This window comes from Emydura macquarii, unplaced genomic scaffold, assembly GCF_026122565.2.
Source record: "Emydura macquarii macquarii isolate MOO-44397 ecotype Brisbane River unplaced genomic scaffold, CSIRO-AGI_Emac_v2 contig_691, whole genome shotgun sequence".
Classification (NCBI taxonomy): Eukaryota; Metazoa; Chordata; order Testudines; family Chelidae; genus Emydura; species Emydura macquarii.
Window position 1 is genome coordinate 5,905,186 of NW_027130828.1, and position 20,355 is coordinate 5,925,540.

A 20,355-nucleotide genomic window follows, 5' to 3' on the forward strand; every position below is an offset into this window, starting at 1 on the left:
GACGTCTCACCACACAGATGCAGGCAGATTCAGGCTGAGGAAGACAAGACAGATTGCGTGCATGTCTGTCTCTCTCAATTGATATGCCAAATCTACTTACGAGTGACCAAAACAAAACAAAAAAAAGTCTATACCCATCAGCTTGATTTAGCTTTTGACAACACTCCAAATAGTAGTGAGATTCCATGATCCAGTTCTGTATTGCCCTCCTTGTTTGTCACACACACCACTGAGTGGTTCCAGCCCCCTCTGCAGACCTAATGCCTCCTTAACACCCTCCCTCTCAACTACTGCCAACTTCATCTGTCTTATGACAAAACCCAGCAACTGCTAGAAAAAGAACCTTTGCCTTATTAGACACCACAATTTGGAAAAGCCTTTTGGTAACCCTCTGCCTGATCAATTCTCTCATTGATTTCAAGTGTCTATTATTATCTGTGTCTATTCCTCAGTCCCTTTGCTTTATGTTTAAAGCACTAAGGTAGAATTATGACATAACATGAAAAGCAGTACAGTTGTATTTACTGGTGATCTGATTTAATGCATGCTCTGTGTGGACAGCAGCCACAGAAATAAGATTCATATCTAGGTAAAGTGATGCAATAAAAACCACAGGTGTCCATTTGCCTACAATTTGACAGCAAAAGAAGATGGTATAAGCAATCCTATAAAATGGATATTATAACAAGTGCAATTGCTAATGGAGAAGTGGAAAGTGTCATGTTTTGTATGCAAGTGGTCACAGGTTCAAATTCCCTTCAATCTATCATGGAAGAGATGAATATTCCCTTTTGAGCAAAACAGCGAGAGTTCTGTGGCACTTAACAGACTAACACGGCTACCCCTCTGGAACTCATTCTCTTTTTAGCTATGCTATGTCTCAAACAGAAGTTATGGGCTTCATGCAGGAATTACTGAGAGGCACTCAAGCCTGTGTTATGTGGAAGATCAGACTAGATGATCATGACAGTCCCTTCTAGCCATAAAATATATGAATCTAAAGCTTTTTTTGTATAGAATATAAAGTGATTTTAAAAATATCCACTCACATTCTCAAAAGTTTTCAAGTTACCACTTTAGGTTAAGTGAAATAACAATTGTTTCTTGTAGTGTGCTAGAAAACTAAACATCACACTTAATTTTCTCCCAAGGCACCAAATAAGCCTTTGATTTATTATAAAGCAGTCACAGACAGTAGTTTTTAGCAGGAAATACTGGGACAACATTTTAGTTCTGCACACAAAATTTGATGTAATTATGAGACCAGGCCACTGTCGTTAGCATCAGCGTCTAGATGCTGAAGGACACATATTTTGAGCGGCACCATAAGATATCAGATAAATAATTTCACTCCGTGAGAACGGACCTACGTCACAATCCGAGTCCAGACTGGAGTCCGACACCATGACTTCGACACTCGCCAGACTGGGGTCCAAGCTCTTTTCTAACTCCTCGATTTCCCTCCTGATTTTTTCTCTTTCCGCATGTAAATCCACAGGTGACATGACTTCTGAGAGAGAGGGGCACGCACAGAAGAGTCACCGAAAGCACACACACATCATCACAGCACAACACTGGCTTGCCCCATTCTCCACTAGGGATCGCAGGGTGCTGCAGCAGGTTTCACATGCGCCCTTGCTCGCCGGTCCAGCCCGAACACGGGCTGTGAGCGGACACGTGAATGGCAGCAGGGAGAGTCAGTCCCCTGGACACCCCCTCCCAGAGAGCACAGGCCCCGTGTAAATGCAAAAGGTACAAGACTGCAGCCCAGGGGCCCTGACACCCCCGAGCGCCCTCCCGGGGCAACCCAGCTCAGCCACAAGCCCCAACCCCCCCCACAACACACCCCCACACACACGGACCCCCCCGCCTCACCATCCCCCCCCCACACACACGGACCCCCCACGCCTCACCATCCCCCCCCCAGACACACACACCGTCCCACACACACACACACACACACACACACACACACACACACACACACACAACACACCCCACGCCTCACCATCCCCACACACACCGGCCCCCCGAGCCACGGGCCAGCCTAGACGCCCCTCACCGCGTTCCCGCAGGAGGCCCCCAGCGGGGCCCAGGTAATGGGACATGGCGCCCCACCCCGGCGTGGCCCAGGGGGCTGAGGGAGGTGAAGGCGAGACTCTCTCCTCAGCTCCTCAGGGCTCCGCACAGCCGCCCTAGCTCCGCCCTGCGCCCCTCCCCCCAGAGTCACCGGCCATCAAACCCCGCCTTTCCTGGCGTCCAATCAGCAGGATCGCCCTGAGTCAGCTGAACATCACAACCCCGCCCCCCCGTCACGTGAGCGGGATTCAGCCAATCAAACACGCCACCTCGGGGAGATGCAAAATACCACGGCACGTCATTCCCGAAACCAGGCGAAAAAAATCCACCTGCCCTGAGCACGTGATAGCTGCACGGCCGCCCCCCCCTCCCGGATTAGCACGTGATACCGGGTGCCCAATCAAATGAGTTTCCTGGGGAAGGTCAGGTGACAGTCTGGCAGTCAGCGCGTGTTTTTGTTTCTCCCAGACACGCCGGTCCCTCTGCTCTGGTCCCGGCCGCCCTTAGTTACACCGCCACGGCCGGGGGTCACCCCAGTAACCGGCGGTGGGGGACCAAGAGCCGGGGCAGACCCTTGCTGCGCCTCAGGAGTGCTCATCCCGCGGTGAGGGCCCCGGCTCGGCCGCGCTGGCTCGTGTAACGAAAAGGAAGGCGGCAGCAGCCACGGGGGCTGCCTCCGGCGGCTTTTGCTGGGCCGACCTCTCGCTGCCGTCTTCGCACAGCTCCCCTGTGCGCCTGCCACTGCTACCCCCCGCGCGGTGTCAGCGCCGCAGCCTGGCCCCACTACGGTCAATCTGCAGTCACTGCAGAAATTAAACGGGCTGGTAGCGTCCATACGGCCCTCCTTCCGCCGCTGCTGCGTGTCCCAGGGGGAGTGCTTCAGCAGTGGGGCACTAATAGCCACAGGGAGAAAATGTGGAATAATAGCCGCTGTGAAACCGCCACGTGTAAACAGCACTGCCCCAGGCTCCCTGCTGTAAAACTCAGCCTAAGCGGGAGCTGACAGCCACACTGGGGCTCTCCTCCCCTGCCGCTGGGGACGAGACTCCAGCTGTGAGCCCCATGCAGAGCTGACTGCCAAGAAGTGACGTAAGTAACAGCACCCGTCTTATCCTACCTACATTGATTAAGCGCTTTATTCGCCCGCCCCCGGTGGAGTTGTTAGGCTGATATAGTGGGCAACTTACATCAGCAGAAGCACCATTTCTAGTGTAAACACTTACATAGTTTGATTGATATAAGCTGCCTTACATCAACCTAACTCTGTAGCATAGACCAGATCTGAGCAAAACACAGTAGAACTGAGTTAGGGCCCTGTAGCTCGTGTACACTATTTCCTACACTTCTACCTGCACTCTACCATTCACTGCACTGGCCCCAGTACCTTTAGACATAAATAGATTACATTTGCAGGAGATACTAACCTCCTCCTCTGCTAGTTGTGTCTCAAGTATATTAACTCCCTCATTTTCCCAACCACTACTTCACTGGCACTTGTTTTGCACAAAGAAATGTTAGCTTCATTCCTCCATTGTTTCAGTCACACCTGAAGGTGGTATGGGGCAGTCTTCTGTGCTCTTTGTAATTATAGTAATCACTTCAGCTCAAATTTGAGTTCCCTCATGTATTTATACACATTCAGTCTTGTATTACACAGAATACAAGATTTTGGCACAACTAAGTTCTGGAATCTTTTTTTGGAAAGTAGTCCAGTACACAAAAGCAGCTGCCTCACCTCTACCAAAGTGACCTTTTTCCACTTTAAAAAAAAGAACCCACAATTGTTTAAACAGAATGGTTTTCAGAAAATTAAAAAGATACAAGCAAGAACCATGCACAAAAGGCTAGTATTTGCTGTTTAATTTCTCTTTTTTTAAAAAAAGTATTGTCACAAAACCTAATACAATTAAAAAACATTTTCAAATATATTTAGGAAGTACTTTAACAGCTTAAGTATTATGTATTTTGTAGTTTCATTTTCATATTTAATTATACAAGAATTAATAAAATATTTTTCCCCTACCTCACCTCTCCTGGCAGTAAAAAAACCGCACAGAAAATATTTATTTGCTCCCAACATTGGTCAACTTTGACACAGCATTACTAGAGGGAATGAGGAAAAAAGGCAAGGAGCACAGTGTTATGAGTCCAGTGCTCCAGTTCATTTTAATGGGAGACTGCAATGCACAAAGAGTGAAGGATGGTCTTGAGATTCCAATTCAGCAAAGCACTTAAAGTATGTGCTTTGCTGGATTAGGTTTCAGAGACCCAGGAGCTGCCATTGTACTGTTGATAATGTAAGGAAAGCTAATACTGCATCAGTGTATAACAGTTCTCCCACAATAAAAACATTATGGGTAAAGTTTGCATATTTTAAGACAGCATTTTTTAAATATTAAAGCAAATAATCTTTAAATAGTGATTTCTATATGCAAATAAAACTCTTTGGATAGAGTTCCTTAATTTTTCTTCATGGTCCATCATCTGAAATTTCAGAAATTCTGTCTATCGATTTAAGGAGTTCAGCGACAATCTGCAGCGATTCTGCTCCAGAGACCAATTGCCTGGAATTTAAAAAAACAAACACAATATTGAACGATAGGTGCAAGTAACAGGAGATGTTAGCAGAAGGGGGTGGATATGCAGATACAAAGAACAATGAACAAGGCATTTAAAACTTATTTATATTAGAGAACATTTATACAACTTCGTTTGCTGAGAAAACAGTTCACCTGAATTGCAAAATTCACTTTAAAAAGATTCAGGTAGCTCAGAATTAACCTTTACATTGTTAATTAAAAATCCTAGTTGTACAGAAGCTAAATACTACACAGAAAATAGATTTAACATTTTGAACAGATAGTGAAAATCTGTGTTGTGTAATTATTTTTCTGCAGTGGGTGAACACACACATAGCAACATTGAGCTACTGTAAGAGAACCAGGAAGTAAAACTGACCAGTCTGTTTGCACCATCGAAGCTCTTTGAAATTGAAATTCAAAATGTAAATGAAAGATGAAATTATTCCATGAATGTCAATGGAAGAGTCTCCAATAATGAATTTTGCATTTAGTCTGTAGACTCCTATGAGGACAAGTGCTCTATTTTATAGTTCTCTTTGTAAAGATGAACTTACTTTATTGAAGAGCGTGAATTTGTAATTACACTGAGAAGATTCCGCAAGGCAATATCTGCATTTTGTTTCACTACTGCCAGACTAGCAGACTGGGCAGTCTTCAAGGCTTCATTCTCCGTCTTGTAATTCTTCAGCTGAATCTTAGAAAGAGTTGGTTTATTATTTCTAGAGCAGATGCAAGTTTATCAGGTGGCATGAGAAAACAATTCCTATGGGTACTTTTATGCTGCTTTTGGCGGCTAACTTAGGGCTCTCTCCATTAGGAACTTGTGCTATCTGCAAGATCATGGTCTCCACATACAGGGATCAAAATTCTTCGTGTGTTGTCTGATCCAGGACTAAAGCTTGGAAGCCTTTACCAGACCTGAAAGCATTTGTACTGGGCCCCCACCAAGTGCTTCTAACCCTGGCAGGTTGCTAGATATCAGTCCTGAAATCTACTTCGTTCTGAACACCATCTTGCTTCTACTTCCCTTACTCAATTTTAATTCTGATATCATAGTAGTGGATTTTCCATCTCATTTAGAAGTTAATACTTGATATCAGAAAGCTGGACTTCCAGGTGGGGTTGGGGTTAGTCTTTTCCTAGTAGTGTAAAATAGGAGGCAGTAAAATTCATTCAAATTTAGAGTGTGATCTTGGGATGAGGAAACAAGAGGTTAATCAAACATTAAAATCATATTATTCTAAACACATAAATATACCATGGCTAAGAGTCAGTGTTTATGCCAATGGAAAGTGAGAAGTTCCTGATTCTATGGTTTGCAAGATAATAGGCCTCACAATCGCTACTGGTCCCCTGGCTCACAAGAAGTTCTGAAGTTGTGTAATTTTTGGTTTACATTGACAATATACATTCAATCAGAACAAAACATTTTATAGAAGATTCACCCATGAAAATAAGGCACAGGTGAATTCTTTTCCAGTAGCACTATTATAAACTCTGTGTAATATCAAGCAATGTTCACCTGAAGTTCATACAGTAAGAGAACCTTAAAAAGAAGAGGACAGCTTCATACCTGAAGTAGTGCATTTTCCTGCTTCAGTTTTACAGCATTATTTTCTGCTTTCACAGCCCGTTTCTGGAACAAAAGATAACAAGATTATTTATACTGTGGCAGTGCCCAGAATGTGCTATGCACTTTCCAAATACAGAGGAATGTATAAGTCCTACCTCAAAGAGACTAAAACGACATAGGAAAGGGATATAACATACGAACCGAGTGATCAAGGCAGCAAGATATGGCCTGTTAGTTACATATTTAATTATTAAAACCAACCCCTCATTTCTTTCCCCACGCTGTCAACTACAATTTCAGTGTCTTAACACTTATCCCTCCAAGCATTCAATCTCTTTCTTTTGAATAAGGAAAGAATTTACTCAATATAAATTAAACAAAACTTAATTACCAATTTAAATATTTGTAAATTATGCCTAAGTTTCCAGAAGGCTACACAGAAACAGTTGAACATGAGTGATTAAGACTCTTTAATCAGTCATGCAAAGCTGACTGATTAAACGGAGGAACTTTTGGAGTGGAACTCAGCTCCTTTTCATCTCAGCAGCCTTTGCTTCATAAGTGCCGTCAGTAACTGTGACGTGATCTTATGAAAAAAAGTGACATTATTCAGGGGACAAATTATCTAAAATAAAAAGTTGAATCCAAGTGTCAGAGTTGAAGAGAGAATGCTACCATTACTGATCCATCCTCCCACCTTTATTGCTTACGCTTCCTCCAGTGTTTAAGGGGAAAAATAAAAACCCACAGGTCAGCCCTGATCATAGTATAGAAGTAATAAGAACAAAGAAATATTTACAGTCATCAACTGGAGATTCTTTTCTACATGCTGCACCATTGCTTCTAGATCCTGGGCCTCTTCTTGCTCTTTAATCTTGTTCTCTTCTAGTTTTCTTTCAAGCTTCCTTACCCTTGTTAAAGAGAACAAAGTAGGCATTTTTGTTTGCATTCCATTGGAGAGATTGCATAGTGTTGCAGGCAGGAAGATTCTATTAAGGGTCCATTGTTTTTAGAACATTAGATGGAGGCGTCATTATGACAAAAGTGTTCATTCTAATGCACTGTAGAAATATCCACCCACACAATTAGGTTTCCAGGCTGGATCTCATGTGATTTATTTGTTTAACATCCATTAGTGTTAAGGAGAATTATGCAGCCATCTCTCTACACAACACATCCATTATGTTGCTTTTCAAGCCATTTTGAGGTGTGGTCAGTGGTGGCGTAACAATCCATTTCTAGGAAAGTCTGATTTGCATGTGAAGTATGTGCAGCAGCATGGTGCAGTGGACAGAGGAATTCCTGAGTTCTAACCACAGGTCTGTCACTGACTCACCTGTGAGCAGGGAAATTCACCTAACTTCCTCTCACTATCAGTTTTCCTATTGAAATGAAAATACTTACTTGCCTCACAGGAGTGAGATAAGGATTATTAAATAATCGCTCCAACGGTCTGAAGTGTTGCAAGAGGCAAGTTTACCTTCATTTACACACTAAGTTGAATGGGTTGTAAATGAAGACAGGATTTAGCTCCAATTATTACAAAAAAACCCATCAAATCAGGATAACATTCCACCTACTTTCCCTGATTTCTTTCTATAAGAGAATCCAATTTCTTTCTTAGAAGCCAAAGTTTCTCAGCTGAAATAACCCTGTATTAAAGTTGTCATACAATAGTGTAAACTGTCACAAATCTTGTTTCACTTGGTACCAATATATAAAGAAGCCAGCACTTTTTCTTCATTTATTAAGTTAATGATTTCTTTTCCGCTTTAGTATACATACTTGTCTGCTTGAGATTCAGAGAGGAAGTGAAGCTTGTTAATCTCGCTTCTTAGTCTGGCATTTTCTTCTTGTAGCTGAAGAAAAATTCTCATTAGAAATCAGGAATGTATGGTCTGGTGACTATACTGATCTTTTTAGCATGCAGGAACCAGCATCAGGTGAAAGCTTCAAGTCTGAGTTCTAGGGTTGGAAAATCTTGGCACTTTCCATGAACTAAATTCACTAACAAATACTTAAGAATATATCCTCTCAAAACCAAAATAAGTCATCTGAGAGAGGAAAAAATATGAGACAGGTGTGAGCTTGGATAAAGATTTTACTGGCATGAATATATGGCAAACCAGTTAGTATAATTTTATAGGTCATCCTGAGTGTCTAGAAAAATTTCTGTGTTGTGCCACACATCATCATCAGTTTTAACTTATGCTATAAAGAAGAGTTTAGAAATATTTCAAGAGGCTTCGTTTCGTATTCCTCCAACTATGAAGCCAGGTTGCCTCAGTACCATGCACAAACCTCAGTGATTGAGAGGATACATTTTAAAGACCCTTTAGGATAGGGATTGGTAAACTTTTTGGCCCAGGACTACTACATCTGCATACAGAAATTGTATGGCAGGCCATACAGAGGGAAAGAGGCAGAGCTGTGCGAGGGGAGCGATCGCCCTACGGCACTGCTTGGGGCCAGGAGCGGCTCCAGTCAGAGTGCCACTGGGCCCACGGGGTGGGAAAAGGTGCAAAGCTTGGAGGGGGGGGGGGGGGGGAATGGCCACCACACTCCAGCCAGGGTGCTGCCGGGTCCAAGTGGTGGGAGAGGGGAGGAGGTGTGGCTGCCACCCTGCCACGGGTTGAGCTGGAGGGCCTGATTAAAAGCTCGGATGGGCCGTAGTTTGCCCACCTCTGCTTGTGACCTGCTGACGTGCAAATTTAAGGTCCAGCACCTCACAAACTACCAGGACTATATAACAGAAAGTCAAGGTGGGTAAAGTAACATCTATTCTTGGACCAGCTTCTGTTGGAGAGAGAGAGACACGCTTCCAAGCTACACAGAGCTCTTTAGGTCTGGGGAAAGTACTGTCACAGCTAAAAACCATGTGGAACAGGCAAATATTTAGCTGGGACACTCCAGTACATAAGAAGAGCTCTGTGTAAGCTTGTCTCTCACCCACAGAAATTGGTCCAAGGAAAGAGGTTCCCTCACCCAGCTCATACACGGCCACCACCCCACTGCATGCAGGTCTATACTCAGCACTGGTACCTGTCCCTAGAAAGCCAAGGTGAGAAGACTCGGTTTGCCCGTTTCCTCTGCCCGAAAGCGCCGATTCGGATCGGCTCAGCCACTTACTGCTTCGAAGGCCGGCTGCAGAGGCTGGTAACGTCCCTCCCCTCCGGCTTCCCCGCCCGAGGCCAGGCTCAGGTCCCCGCTCCCAGGAGCCGCGTAGCCCAAGGGGTCGCTCTCGTCCAGCTGCCAGGCAGCCGAGTCCTCCTCCAGCCCCGACCACTCCGAGGGGCCGGACCCCGGCGAGGCGCTCCCCGCCCAGGCCGAGTGGGCTCGTTCCACGGCGGAGGGCTGGTAACTCCCGCTCCACTCCGCGTCCTCCTCATCCTCCTCCTCCAGCAGCGTCTCGCCGGCGGTGGGGTCCGGGAAAAACGGCTCCTGGGGCAGGGGCTGGCGGCGCAGGAGGGGCGGCGGCGGCCCGGCGGCGTCCTGCAGGGAGAGAGGAGGGGAAAGTGGGCACGGGGCGGCGGCTGCTCCGCCCGGGCCCGCGGGGGGCTGAGACCGCCGCTACCTGGGGGCTGGCGCCGCCCGGCTCCCGGCCGCCCCGGGCCGCGCTCCGGCTCTTGCTCCGCACGAACTCCTTGAAGGAGAAGGGGTTGGCCTCGCCGGGGCTCCGGGGCTCCTCGCCTGCGGGGACAGGAAGGGGCCGCGTCAGCCCGGCCCGGGGAGACCCCCACTCCGCCCCGCCCCCGTCCTCACCGCCCCAGAGGTGGAGGATCGGGGAAAGCGGCCGGGCGGCGGCGGGCGGCGGCGGCCGGGAGGCGGCAGGGAGCCGCCATAGCCGCACCAGCACCGACTAGGCCAGGCCTGGGCCAACCCCCCCAGGCCGGCGCCGAGCGAGTGGGCACCAGCGGGGCAGGGGGCGGTGCTGTTCCCTGCCTGGGCCCGCCCTTCCTGGAACTGACCAATCAGCAGCCACCTCGGGCGGGGGCATGCCCGCCCCCGCCTCAGCTCTAACCATCCAGCGACCGCCTCCGGGCACTCAGCCCCCGCCCCCCTCCCCGCCCCTCACCGGCGCTGACCAACCAGCCAAGAACACCGCCCTCGCGCCGCCCACGTGGTTTCTGTGCCGGCCGGGCGGGGGGGCGGCGCTCCGGTCCCGGGCCTAAGAAAGATGGCGGCGAACATGGTGCGGTGTCGGGGCGGCGCGTGGGGCCCGCTTCGGAGGTGAGCGCGCTGCCCCTCCCCCCCCCGCGGACAATAGAACGTCCCGTGACCCCTCCCCCTTCTCCTCCCTCCCCACCCCTAGCCCCTCCCCCCGACAGGGAGCCCCCAGACCGGGGTCGGGGATGCTGCCCTCAGCACCCTGCCCGCCCTCTCTCCCCCCCCGCGGCCTGGGGCCTCGCGCCCTCCGCGGGCCGTTGCTGGGCGCTGCACCGTGTCTCCGCTGGGCGGGGCCGGCCTGTGAACAAGGGGGATAAAGGCAAGCGAGTCTGACCCGCCTCGCCTCGCCTCCCGCCCTGCGGGCCAGGGGCTGGGGAGCGCCCAGGCAAGTCCCAGGGTTGAGAGTTCGAGGCTCCTTCCCGGGGACTTTTCTTTGGGCTGGAAACCCATTCGCTCGGCCCGCCCCTCCCCCGATGGCGGGAACGCTCCCGGTGGGCTGTGGGGTGACCAGGCCTGGGGGGATAGCACTGGAAACACCCAGCCAGACCATTGCCGAGGAGTGTCCCTCGTGAGGGTCGGTGTATTCACCTAGGTACTTACCTGGCCCCAGCACTGCAGGGTGGAAGAGGATCTTTCTCTTTTCCGCACCCAGGCCAAGTCGGGACGTGCTGTACTCCAGGTTGTACGAGGTCCGGCTGGGCGCCCGTGGCTGAGGTGGGAACTGAAGCCGGATCTCCTGAGTTTCAGACCAGTGCCCATCCACTCAGCTAGCTTCTCCGATTCACTTTGGAGGTCTCCTGGCCAAACAGTCAACGCATCCGCTCCCATTAGTCGCTAAAAGCCCGTATGATAGACTAAGATCTGGTGCACCCGTCAGGGTCTTTGTACAAATGTCTATGACTGGTCTAGGTCGGGCCTGGCAGCCTACAGAAAATACAGCAGTGGCGGTGGCTACCCCAACATCCCTCTCACTTCTCCTCTGCCTGGAGTGCCTAAGCCCGTCTTCGCAACGGTTGACGGACAGGAGAAATTTGAAACCAAAGTTACGACGCTAGAAAACGGACTGCGGATTGCATCACAAAACAAATTTGGACAGTTCTGTACTGTAGGGAGTAAGTACTGAATGATTTCAAGCAGGCAAGTCTCACAGCTCAGGAGAAATTCTATGAATGGTGTTCTACAGGTCAGACTCAGTGATCACAATGGTCCTTTCTGGCCTTGGAATCTATGAATCACTGCATTTGAATCTACTGTATGTAGAGAACCACATCCTGCTCCTCCTGGCAACAGTGAGACCTAATTGGGAGCAGATTTGGTATTTAGAACCAAGGAGATATAGACATACCTAATGGTTTGTCTTCACTGCAATGTTAACTTGGCTTATCTACACTCGAGTTACTCCTCTTGAGTTAACCTCACTGAAACAAGAGCAGCCACACTGCAAAATAACACTGGAGCTGTACTCAGTAGCTGGGTTAGCAGCTGGTGAGTTGCATTAACTTGAGCTTTGGCCTATACGCCGGTGGGCCAGCCAACTTGAGTTAAAAGCACCACCTTGCTCAAGTCAAGGGGTTTGTGTGTGGATGAGAGCAATGCTCAAGTTATAACTCGTATTATCTTTGCAGTGAAGATATGTTTTTAGCAATATGGTAGTTCAATATTTATTTAGAAATAATCTCATGCTTGAAATTATGTTTTAAATTGAGATGGTCTTTGCCAGTCATATGCTTCCTCACACTTGTAAAACCAGTGAGTAGGCTATGGGGTTAAAATAAATATTAACTCATTTGTTTTTTATATCAGTTCTTATAAATTCAGGATCAAGATATGAAGCAAAATACCTTAGCGGCATTTCACACTTTTTGGAAAAGCTGGCCTTCTCTGTAAGTATTGTTTGTAATTATAAGGTTCCTAAAGTCTTTGTGTTAAATATTTACAAAAAAACTAAACTCAGTTATTAATATGCCTGTAATTAATGAGGTCCCAAGTTTTCTTTCTTTGAGCACCCAAGATTCTTACCGACTTCAAGGAGTGCAGATCTAGCTCTGTATTTATTTGCCTTCAAGTGGAAAGAGAGACAGGAAATGTGCTTCAGTGTACTAGGTCACACTAACAAATGGTGAATGGACACACACTTCATAAGTCTTAACACGTTTTTGTTTTGTTTTTTGGTTAGTCTACAGCCCAGTTTGGCAGCAAAGATGAAATTCTGCTCATGTTGGAAAAGCATGGGGGCATTTGTGATTGTCAGGCATCAAGGTACACTTCTTACTCTGTATTGTCCCATGCTTGAATAGTTGTCATGATTGCTGATGATGACAGGCATGACTGAACTTGATTTTCTGTTCCATCACAACAACAACAGGAGTTCATGTATTCCCCTTGTAAACTGAATACAGCACACGTCTGTTTGTGTTGCAGGGATACCACAATGTATGCTGTTTCTGCTGATGCCAAAGGCCTAGACACTGTGGTCAATCTTCTGGCTGATGTAGTACTACAGCCCAAGTTATCAGGTGCGAGAATCTGCGTCACTGTTTCAGGAAAGGAGACCCAGACACCAAAAGACAGGAAAATTTCAGAACTGTTGTTCATTACACTCCACTGTTTTAAAGACTTTATAAAGTCTGTGTCGAGTATTGGAGGAATGGAGCACACATTATGTTGTTACAGAATGTTTTTGTTATGAAAGTTAATAGGTTTATGAGACAGGCCAGTCATTTCCACTTTCTTCTGGCAACAGGGTTTGTTTTAGACTGTTTGCTTCCATCTGAGAAGCTGGACAGAGAATAATATAGCCCCAATCTGCAAATGGATCCAATCTGTTGCTGCTTTCCTATCAGCCTTAGTGTTTTACTTAAGACTGGATAGTATGCATGTATTCTCCGCCTCTCCCCTTCCCCCTAAAGTTGAGCTGCTTTGTTTCTGGACCTCAGGGATTCTGCTGGAGCCAACATCCCAGGGTGTTCCTTGTTGTCTGTGCAGGATCATTACCTATTCAATATTTCGAGACAGTGGTTCATCACCTTTGTTTTCTCTCACTGTAGATGAAGAAATTGAGATGACTCGAATGGCTGTGAAGTTTGAGCTCGAAGATCTGAACATGAGACCCGATCCAGAGCCTCTACTAACGGAGATGATTCATGCGGTAAACTGCTGTGGGATTTGTCTCACACACGTTGCTCGCTGCAATATGTGATGCAGTGTCTTTCTCCCCCTTTACTTAATTTCACTGGTGTTCTATCTGATCTGTAAACAGAATTTTATTATGCGGAAATAGAATTGGGGGAGCATTTTGCTGACACCTCTGTTTTGAAATCCTATATTCTGCATAGGTAGAAAGTCAAGGAACAGGCAGTTAAGATTCCAACATAAACTGAAGCTTATTCACATGGCAGGTCTTTGTATAGTGTGCTTGATACTTGTAAACTTGTGCTTAATGCTTCGGAGAGTCTGTTAGAACTCCCTGTCTCCAGCATTCCACTTTTTTCCTGTTCGCACCTTCAGGATGACTTACCTTTTAGTGCCCTGTCGTCACAAGGCTCCAAAATTGCTTCCCAAGCTATTCATCTAGTATCACTGAAGTCTGGGCACTGGCTCTGCTGTGGTGGGGGGCTGAACAGCATCCTGCCCCTGGAAGTATAGGCTACAAAAGGGGCCATGATATCATTAATACCCATGTAGAGCAGAAAGGGCCTTGGATTTTTAAAGCCTCTGGAAGGGCCACGTACATTGAGTCCATGAAGTTTACTGCATCTTCCTCAAACAAATGAAAGGCTTTAATTGATCCGCTGAGTCTAGATTTTTTCAAACCTGAACCTAGACAATTAACCAATCCTCTCCCACTATAATTTATCTTGGGGTAGGGGGGGAGGAAGGGAGGCAACAAATGAAATGACACTCCGTATGTGCGTCCTCTTACTGCATCTCACTTATATTCAAATGATAGGGCATTATCCGAAACATAAGGGGGGGGGGGGGCCAAGGGAAGGCTCACATCATAATTTTGTGGGAGAATAAAGTATGCTGTAAACTAATAGTGGTTGTGTGTTTACCTTCCCACTAGGCAGCCTACAGGGAAAACACTGTGGGACTCAACAGGTTCTGCCCCGTGGAAAGCATAGAGAAAATGGATCAGAAAGTGCTCCATTCATATCTGCAGAATTACTATACACCTGACAGGATGGTGTTGGCTGGGGTTGGGATAGAGCACGAGCAGCTGGTGGAGTGTGCCAGGAAGTATCTGCTTCATGTAGATCCAGTGTGGGGAAGCGACAAGCCCAAGGAGGTTGACAGATCAGTCGCACAGTACACGGGAGGAATCGTCAAGGTAAAATAAAAGCAAGAGCTAATCAATGCACCATGCAACTTCCTCTTATGTTAAGGTAATAGAGTTGGGCTCCCTTGATTTTACTCATAGAAGTAGGTCTTCATTTTCAAAAAGGCACCTCTTGAATTCACGATAAGCAGCATTTGTACCCACAAAAGTTTAATTACATCAGTGCTCATTTGTACATATGGTTGCCTACAGTGCAGTTAGATATACAGGCTTATGAACGTGCAACAGCTCTGTGTGTGCCCACTGTGGCTGCCGCTTGGGCAGTCTAAGTGTTTGATTTCTGTAGCTTGCTCTGCAGGTGAAATTCAATCCTAACTTGTCTTCCCTCCCCACAGCTTGAAAAAGACATGTCAAATGTGAGTTTGGGTCCTACCCCAATCCCTGAACTGACCCACATCATGATTGGGTTAGAAAGCTGCTCATTTTTGGTAAGTATTATCCCAAAATTCATTGCTGTGCACACCCTAAACTAGTAGAGCCTTGAGCAACCATGTCATGGTTCAAACGTTGAAGCTATTTTGTGGCTGAGGGCACAGAGGCATGCAAGTAGCAGGGGAGCTTTTTCACCAGTAGACTGGTGAGAGGCTGAGAAATCAGACTCACATGTAGGAGTTTGCTATCACATGTATCACTAGCTAGCTAGATCTTGGTGGTACGCGCCACTATTTACATGGCTTCTTGTGTTCAACAGGGGCCTTTCTCGCTGTTTTTCCCTCTTCCACTTACCTTTGAGCGCTGAGAGACCCTGCACTCTGTAGAGGTGACTGACTCATTTATTGTGATTCAGGAGGAAGACTTCATTCCCTTTGCTGTGTTAAACATGATGATGGGAGGAGGCGGCTCCTTTTCTGCCGGAGGGCCTGGCAAGGGCATGTTCACCCGGCTATATCTTAATGTGCTCAACAGGTGTGTTTACCTTCCTCTGTCAAGGAATGCTGTCAGAGACTCTTCTCCGGCTGGGCCCTTAGCAGGCAGCCTCATCTTCTGAAAGCCATTTCTAAAAAATCAGCCCTGGCTCCATTGGAAGCAGATATGCCGTACTTGGGAGGAAGCAGGTGGGAGGGTGTGTAGGTTCAAGTGAGCACAGGTGCCCTGGAATCGTGTCTTCCTCCACCAGCTCGTCTTCAACCGGGGGAAGTGGGAAATCTAAAAAAATTAGCAATTGGTGCAACTATTCCTGCATCGTATCCTCCTCCTGTTGACCCCCACTATAGAAACAGGAGAGGAGAGTAGAAGGCAGACATGCACAGAAGGAAATAACCGGGGGACGGACGGGGTGGCACAGAGACGCGACATGTTCCTAACAATTGGACTGATAGTTTGAATTCCATCAGCACTTGGGAATCCTCATCTTGAAGATGAAACAGGAAGTGTATTGTCTTTTGTTAGAGCACTCAAATGCATTTTCTTGTACTTACAGGCATCACTGGATGTATAATGCAACCTCTTACCATCACAGTTATGAAGATACAGGTCTCTTGTGTATTCATGCTAGTGCCGATCCTCGACAGGTACGTGGCTCTTCTATATGCCAAGTCAAAAATTCATAAAAAGTAAGTTTATCACTGACTTAATTTCAGATAATTAGCTCTAGCCATATTATCATTAAGCAGTTATTGGTTGCATATGACATATCAAACTTCAAGTCATTCACACTTAGAGGATATTTTGCAGTGGGGTTGAATTTTCATAATGGCTGGGTTCCATCAGTTTAATCTCAAGGATCGTTCAATGTAGGGTTCTTGTATAACAGTGAAATGTTATTACCATTGAGAAAGGATTCCCTCTTCCAGAGTGATGAACTATTTTCCAATGTAGCTGACTACGTGTAAAGGTGAATTGGGTTTACGTATTCTTGAGCCACTGCTCTACCTACCTTCCACAAATGGCTCATCCTCACTCCCCTTCTGGCAAAGTTCCATTCTCATTGATGGGAATTGCTTGGCGTGGTGCCCCACTACACTTTTCTCATGCTCATGCAGTTCAACTAGGATGGTGTCTGAATCTTTCATACTCCAACAGGAGAAAGTGGCAAGTCACCCTCTGCTGATCACTGCATTTTGATTTTTTTTTCTTAAATCCGAGTGGAGAGAATGAGCGGGCATTGTTCTATTTTTCTTTCAAACACTTGCTTGTTTTTACAGGTCCGAGAAATGGTGGAAATAATTACGAGAGAGTTCATTTTAATGTCAGGAGCAGTGGGAGAGGTATGTTGCCCAAACTCTACAGCTTATGCATATAGTCTCAGTGCTGAAATACCTTGGTGATGGGCCCTAGCTAGGCTGATGAACTGTGTACACAAACTTTTGAACATAATTTCCTACTGAATGTGTTTCACATGTCTAATATTCTAGTAATCATGAGCCTCTACATAAGGGGTAATGTGTCTATAGATCTTTTCCCTTTTTTTGCATGAACTGGAGGCAAATACCGGTGTAGAAGAGGGACCCCTTTGCCCATTCCTGACTTCATGCTACTTCTTTTTGGACCTTCTCTGTTAATTTACCAACCACTGTCCTTTTCCTCTTAAAAACCCACCTCTACAGACTGACTAGTTGTAACCGCCCCTTCCCCCCAGTTCCAGACTTACAGACAGCAGAATGTGACGATGTCTGCCAGTTATTCCTGGAGGAGGAGGACTGTGTACAGCATGTAAAATAGTTGCCAATCCTGAGACCAGTCTAAAGCAGTCAGCTGTATTTTCTGTTGCCATGCAGGTAGAACTGGAGCGAGCAAAGACCCAGTTGAAATCCATGCTTATGATGAACCTAGAGTCCCGGCCAGTTATCTTTGAGGACGTAGGAAGGCAAGTGCTGGCAACAAACACGAGGAAACTACCTCATGAGCTGTGCTCTCTCATTGGTGAGTAAACCCTTCGGACTGCTCTGAGTAGGTGTACTCTGCTGGGAATGGAACTCCTATCAAGCTGACACCTTGGCACAGAAGCTACCTAGAAAGTCTGGGTGTGATATACATAAATCCTGGATTTGGTAAAACTGGACCATTTGGCAGGGTGCCACCTCTGCAGTTCTAGTCAAACTCTTCAAAACGGTGGGGTTCCTAAGGGTTGTTAGCCCCCAAAGTAGGGGGCAGGGAAGTTTCAGCAGAATCCCCCAGTGGTAGCAGTCGTTCTAGGGATTAGATATTTGTTTCAGTATTGGGGCAAACACCCAGCTCACTTTGCTGCTGAAGGTATTTCAAATATAGACAGCAAGTGTAACTAGTGAGGAAATGAGGTCTGAGCCAAAGCCCATTGAAACCCATGGAAATATTTCAGATTAGGCCCTTACTGTCTAGTGGACTGGAAGCCAGGCTGGCCCAGCTCTGGCATGGACTTTTCCTGTAGCCTTGACCAAGCCACTTGATGTTTCTGATGCTCAGTTTCCCCATCGGTAGAACAGCAGTGCCGCCTTTCTCACTTCACGGGGCATTAGGAGGAAGGCTGACTTGACGTTGCCCCTGCAGTCCTAGGGTGTTTTTACACTAAGCAAACTTTAGAGAGAGACCATCAATTTAATTTTTAAATTAACTTGAGACAGCCCCATAAGGCTTTTATGGGCAGCTCTGGGAGTAACTCCTGCAGAGAGACCTAGGCCCAGTTCTGCCCCACCTCCCCATTCCTGTCTCTTCAAGCATCTGCCTGTTGCCTCTGAATTCATAGCAACAAAACTGAAATCATTACTGAGAGAGACCCTCTTGGCTGGGGCATAGCCCTTGACCAGCAAAGCTGTGTCCCTTTAACTTGGCATGCTGGTAATAAATTAACTTTATCTTCTTCAAAGCATCTCAAACTAACCCTCACAACTGCTTGTGAGCTAGCTTAGTGCTCCTATTTGAGAGATGGAGAAATGTGACACACAGTCCGTCAGAGGTGGGATTAAAATTCAGGCATTCATAGATCCAGCACCTGAAATTATTCAGTCTCCATAGTAAAGCTGCTCTCTGTTTAAAATGCATTTTAAACACTTTTATCATTGTCTGCAGGTAATGTGAAACCCAATGACATTAAGAGGGTGGCCACTAAAATGCTTCGTAACAAACCAGCAGTGGCTGCACTGGGTGACTTGACAGAACTGCCTACATATGAACACATTCAAGCAGCACTGTCTAGTAAGGACGGGCGACTACCTAGGATGTATCGGCTTTTTCGATAAATACCATGATCCGTCTAGAACAGAGACTTACTTTTTTTATGCATATTGTTTTTTGGATTATGTCACTGCAAAAAAGAATATTTACATGCATATGGTGTAAATATGGGACTTTTCTTGTAGCTGAGACTGCTTTAGATGTTTGGAATGTGAAGTGTTCACACTGGTATAGGCCTCCAGACCTGTCCCAGCTCTGGACGAGCGCTTTGGCCATCAATAAATTCTTCTGCCAACTCTGCAAGGCTGTGTGTGCAGGCCCTTCTCTGGGCACCCCGAACAGCAGTGAGGCAGAGCAAACAAATCAATACGGGTGAAAGGGCTACACATGCTGATGAATAAGCCATGATCTTACAGTTACCGCTTGCTTTAAATACCCAGCAGTGCAAGGGAAGTGTGGTCATGTTACTTTTTCTTCATAGGCCTGAGCATTGGTGGTCGTAACCCAAAACATGCTGTACTCCTCAGTAAAGGAGTAGATTGAGGTGAAGTTACATTTCATGAGTCAGTTGTCCTCCAATCTTTTAGACTACGAGTAGTAATACTATCACTTGGGCATAGGAGGATTGTTTTAAGTATTGCTAAAGTACAATGCTATTGTAATGTGTCCTAGTCCAGAGGATATGTAAAACTAATCAAGTTGAACAGAGGACACTAGAACAATCTCTCCCTCTATGAAGTTCTGAGTTTATACTTAATTCATTTTTACATGTAAATATTGGCTGCTATTGTAAAATATCTGCAATAGTGGTGAACAAGATTACTGCATAGTCTCGCTTTTAGTTAGAAGTATCATGGAGAACACTTACTTGGCTGTAGTTTTCCATCTCCTGTGCCGTTCCGTCAGACAGATCCTCTCTGTGAAGGGTGTAGATACTTGGTCACACAGAGCTCCCTTGAAATTAGGTTGACCTGAAGTGCAACTAATGGTTTCTTGCAAACACAAAAGCAGTTTATCCTGATAACTGCCTATTTCCCCAAGAAAGATTAAGCTGAATTAAATGTTGTCAGCAAAGAGACAATGATTTGTATAAAGAGCTTAGTCTTGAAGATAACTGGTTCTTACTAGAAGGCAGCATTTTATAGAAATCCACATAAGAATACCAGTAATACCAGGGTGTAGTGACCCTGTTTCTCAGACACACAAGAAAGCATTGCCTTTGACCCAATATCTGATGTTTCTAGGCATAAACAGTCAGTGCTACCTTTAAATGACGTGGTGCATAGGTGAAGTGATCAAACTGAGCAGAACGTTCAGAGGCAGCTACTAGCTACACCAACGTCATGTCCATTCGCGTGAGTGGAAGCCGTACATGCTCCTGGAGCAGGAACAGACCCAAAGTGGTGCTGCTAATACTAAAAAATGCAGCTTCTTTTGGAACCCATGGTATGTTGTACAACATGCAGCTTTGTCTGGTCAGGTGTGGTGCGTATCTTTGTCAAGGAAACAAATAAAGACTTTGAAAC

General features: G+C 46.3%; 3 protein-coding genes across 3 annotated transcripts in view; 1 reads left to right on the forward strand and 2 right to left on the reverse strand.

Moving 5' to 3' along the window:
• The window catches only part of LOC137148790 (snRNA-activating protein complex subunit 4-like), a 3,990-nt gene extending 1,787 nt beyond the window's left edge, over positions 1–2,203 (reverse strand). The window contains exons 1-2 of the mRNA XM_067541820.1: positions 2,063–2,203; positions 1,371–1,510 (exon numbers count right to left, since the gene is read on the reverse strand). Of these exons, the coding sequence (XP_067397921.1) occupies positions 1,371–1,510; positions 2,063–2,108 (186 nt within the window). The 5' untranslated portion in view covers positions 2,109–2,203. The remainder of the gene's footprint in view (positions 1–1,370; positions 1,511–2,062) is intronic.
• Positions 2,204–3,249: 1,046 nt separating this feature from the next.
• ENTR1 (endosome associated trafficking regulator 1) lies at positions 3,250–10,231 on the reverse strand. The gene is made up of 8 exons (XM_067542190.1): positions 10,217–10,231; positions 9,809–10,093; positions 9,364–9,726; positions 8,020–8,093; positions 7,034–7,145; positions 6,235–6,297; positions 5,216–5,349; positions 3,250–4,643 (listed from the first exon to the last, which is right to left on the reverse strand). The coding sequence occupies exons 1-8, from the start codon at positions 10,229–10,231 to the stop codon at positions 4,550–4,552; spliced, it is 1,140 nt and encodes a 379-aa protein (XP_067398291.1). The 3' UTR covers positions 3,250–4,549.
• Positions 10,232–10,367: 136 nt separating this feature from the next.
• Positions 10,368–20,355, forward strand: PMPCA (peptidase, mitochondrial processing subunit alpha). The gene is made up of 13 exons (XM_067541824.1): positions 10,368–10,464; positions 11,311–11,513; positions 12,205–12,284; positions 12,578–12,660; positions 12,823–12,917; positions 13,449–13,549; positions 14,468–14,731; positions 15,076–15,168; positions 15,528–15,646; positions 16,161–16,251; positions 16,885–16,947; positions 17,458–17,602; positions 18,725–20,355. The coding sequence occupies exons 1-13, from the start codon at positions 10,412–10,414 to the stop codon at positions 18,892–18,894; spliced, it is 1,560 nt and encodes a 519-aa protein (XP_067397925.1). The 5' UTR covers positions 10,368–10,411; the 3' UTR covers positions 18,895–20,355.

Bases quoted from the DNA above. Each gene is read 5' to 3' on its own strand.
- PMPCA (XM_067541824.1), top strand. From the start codon at position 10,412: ATGGCGGCGAACATGGTGCGGTGTCGGGGCGGCGCGTGGGGCCCGCTT. The intron at 10,465-11,310 runs GTGAGCGCGCTG...TGACTGGTCTAG, and splicing joins GCGTGGGGCCCGCTTCGGAG to GTCGGGCCTGGCAGCCTACA. The intron at 17,603-18,724 runs GTGAGTAAACCC...CATTGTCTGCAG, and splicing joins TGAGCTGTGCTCTCTCATTG to GTAATGTGAAACCCAATGAC.
- ENTR1 (XM_067542190.1), bottom strand. The intron at 7,146-8,019 runs GTATGTATACTA...CTCTTTAACAAG, and splicing joins TCTGAATCTCAAGCAGACAA to GGTAAGGAAGCTTGAAAGAA. The intron at 4,644-5,215 runs GTAAGTTCATCT...TTTAAATTCCAG, and splicing joins AATTCACGCTCTTCAATAAA to GCAATTGGTCTCTGGAGCAG.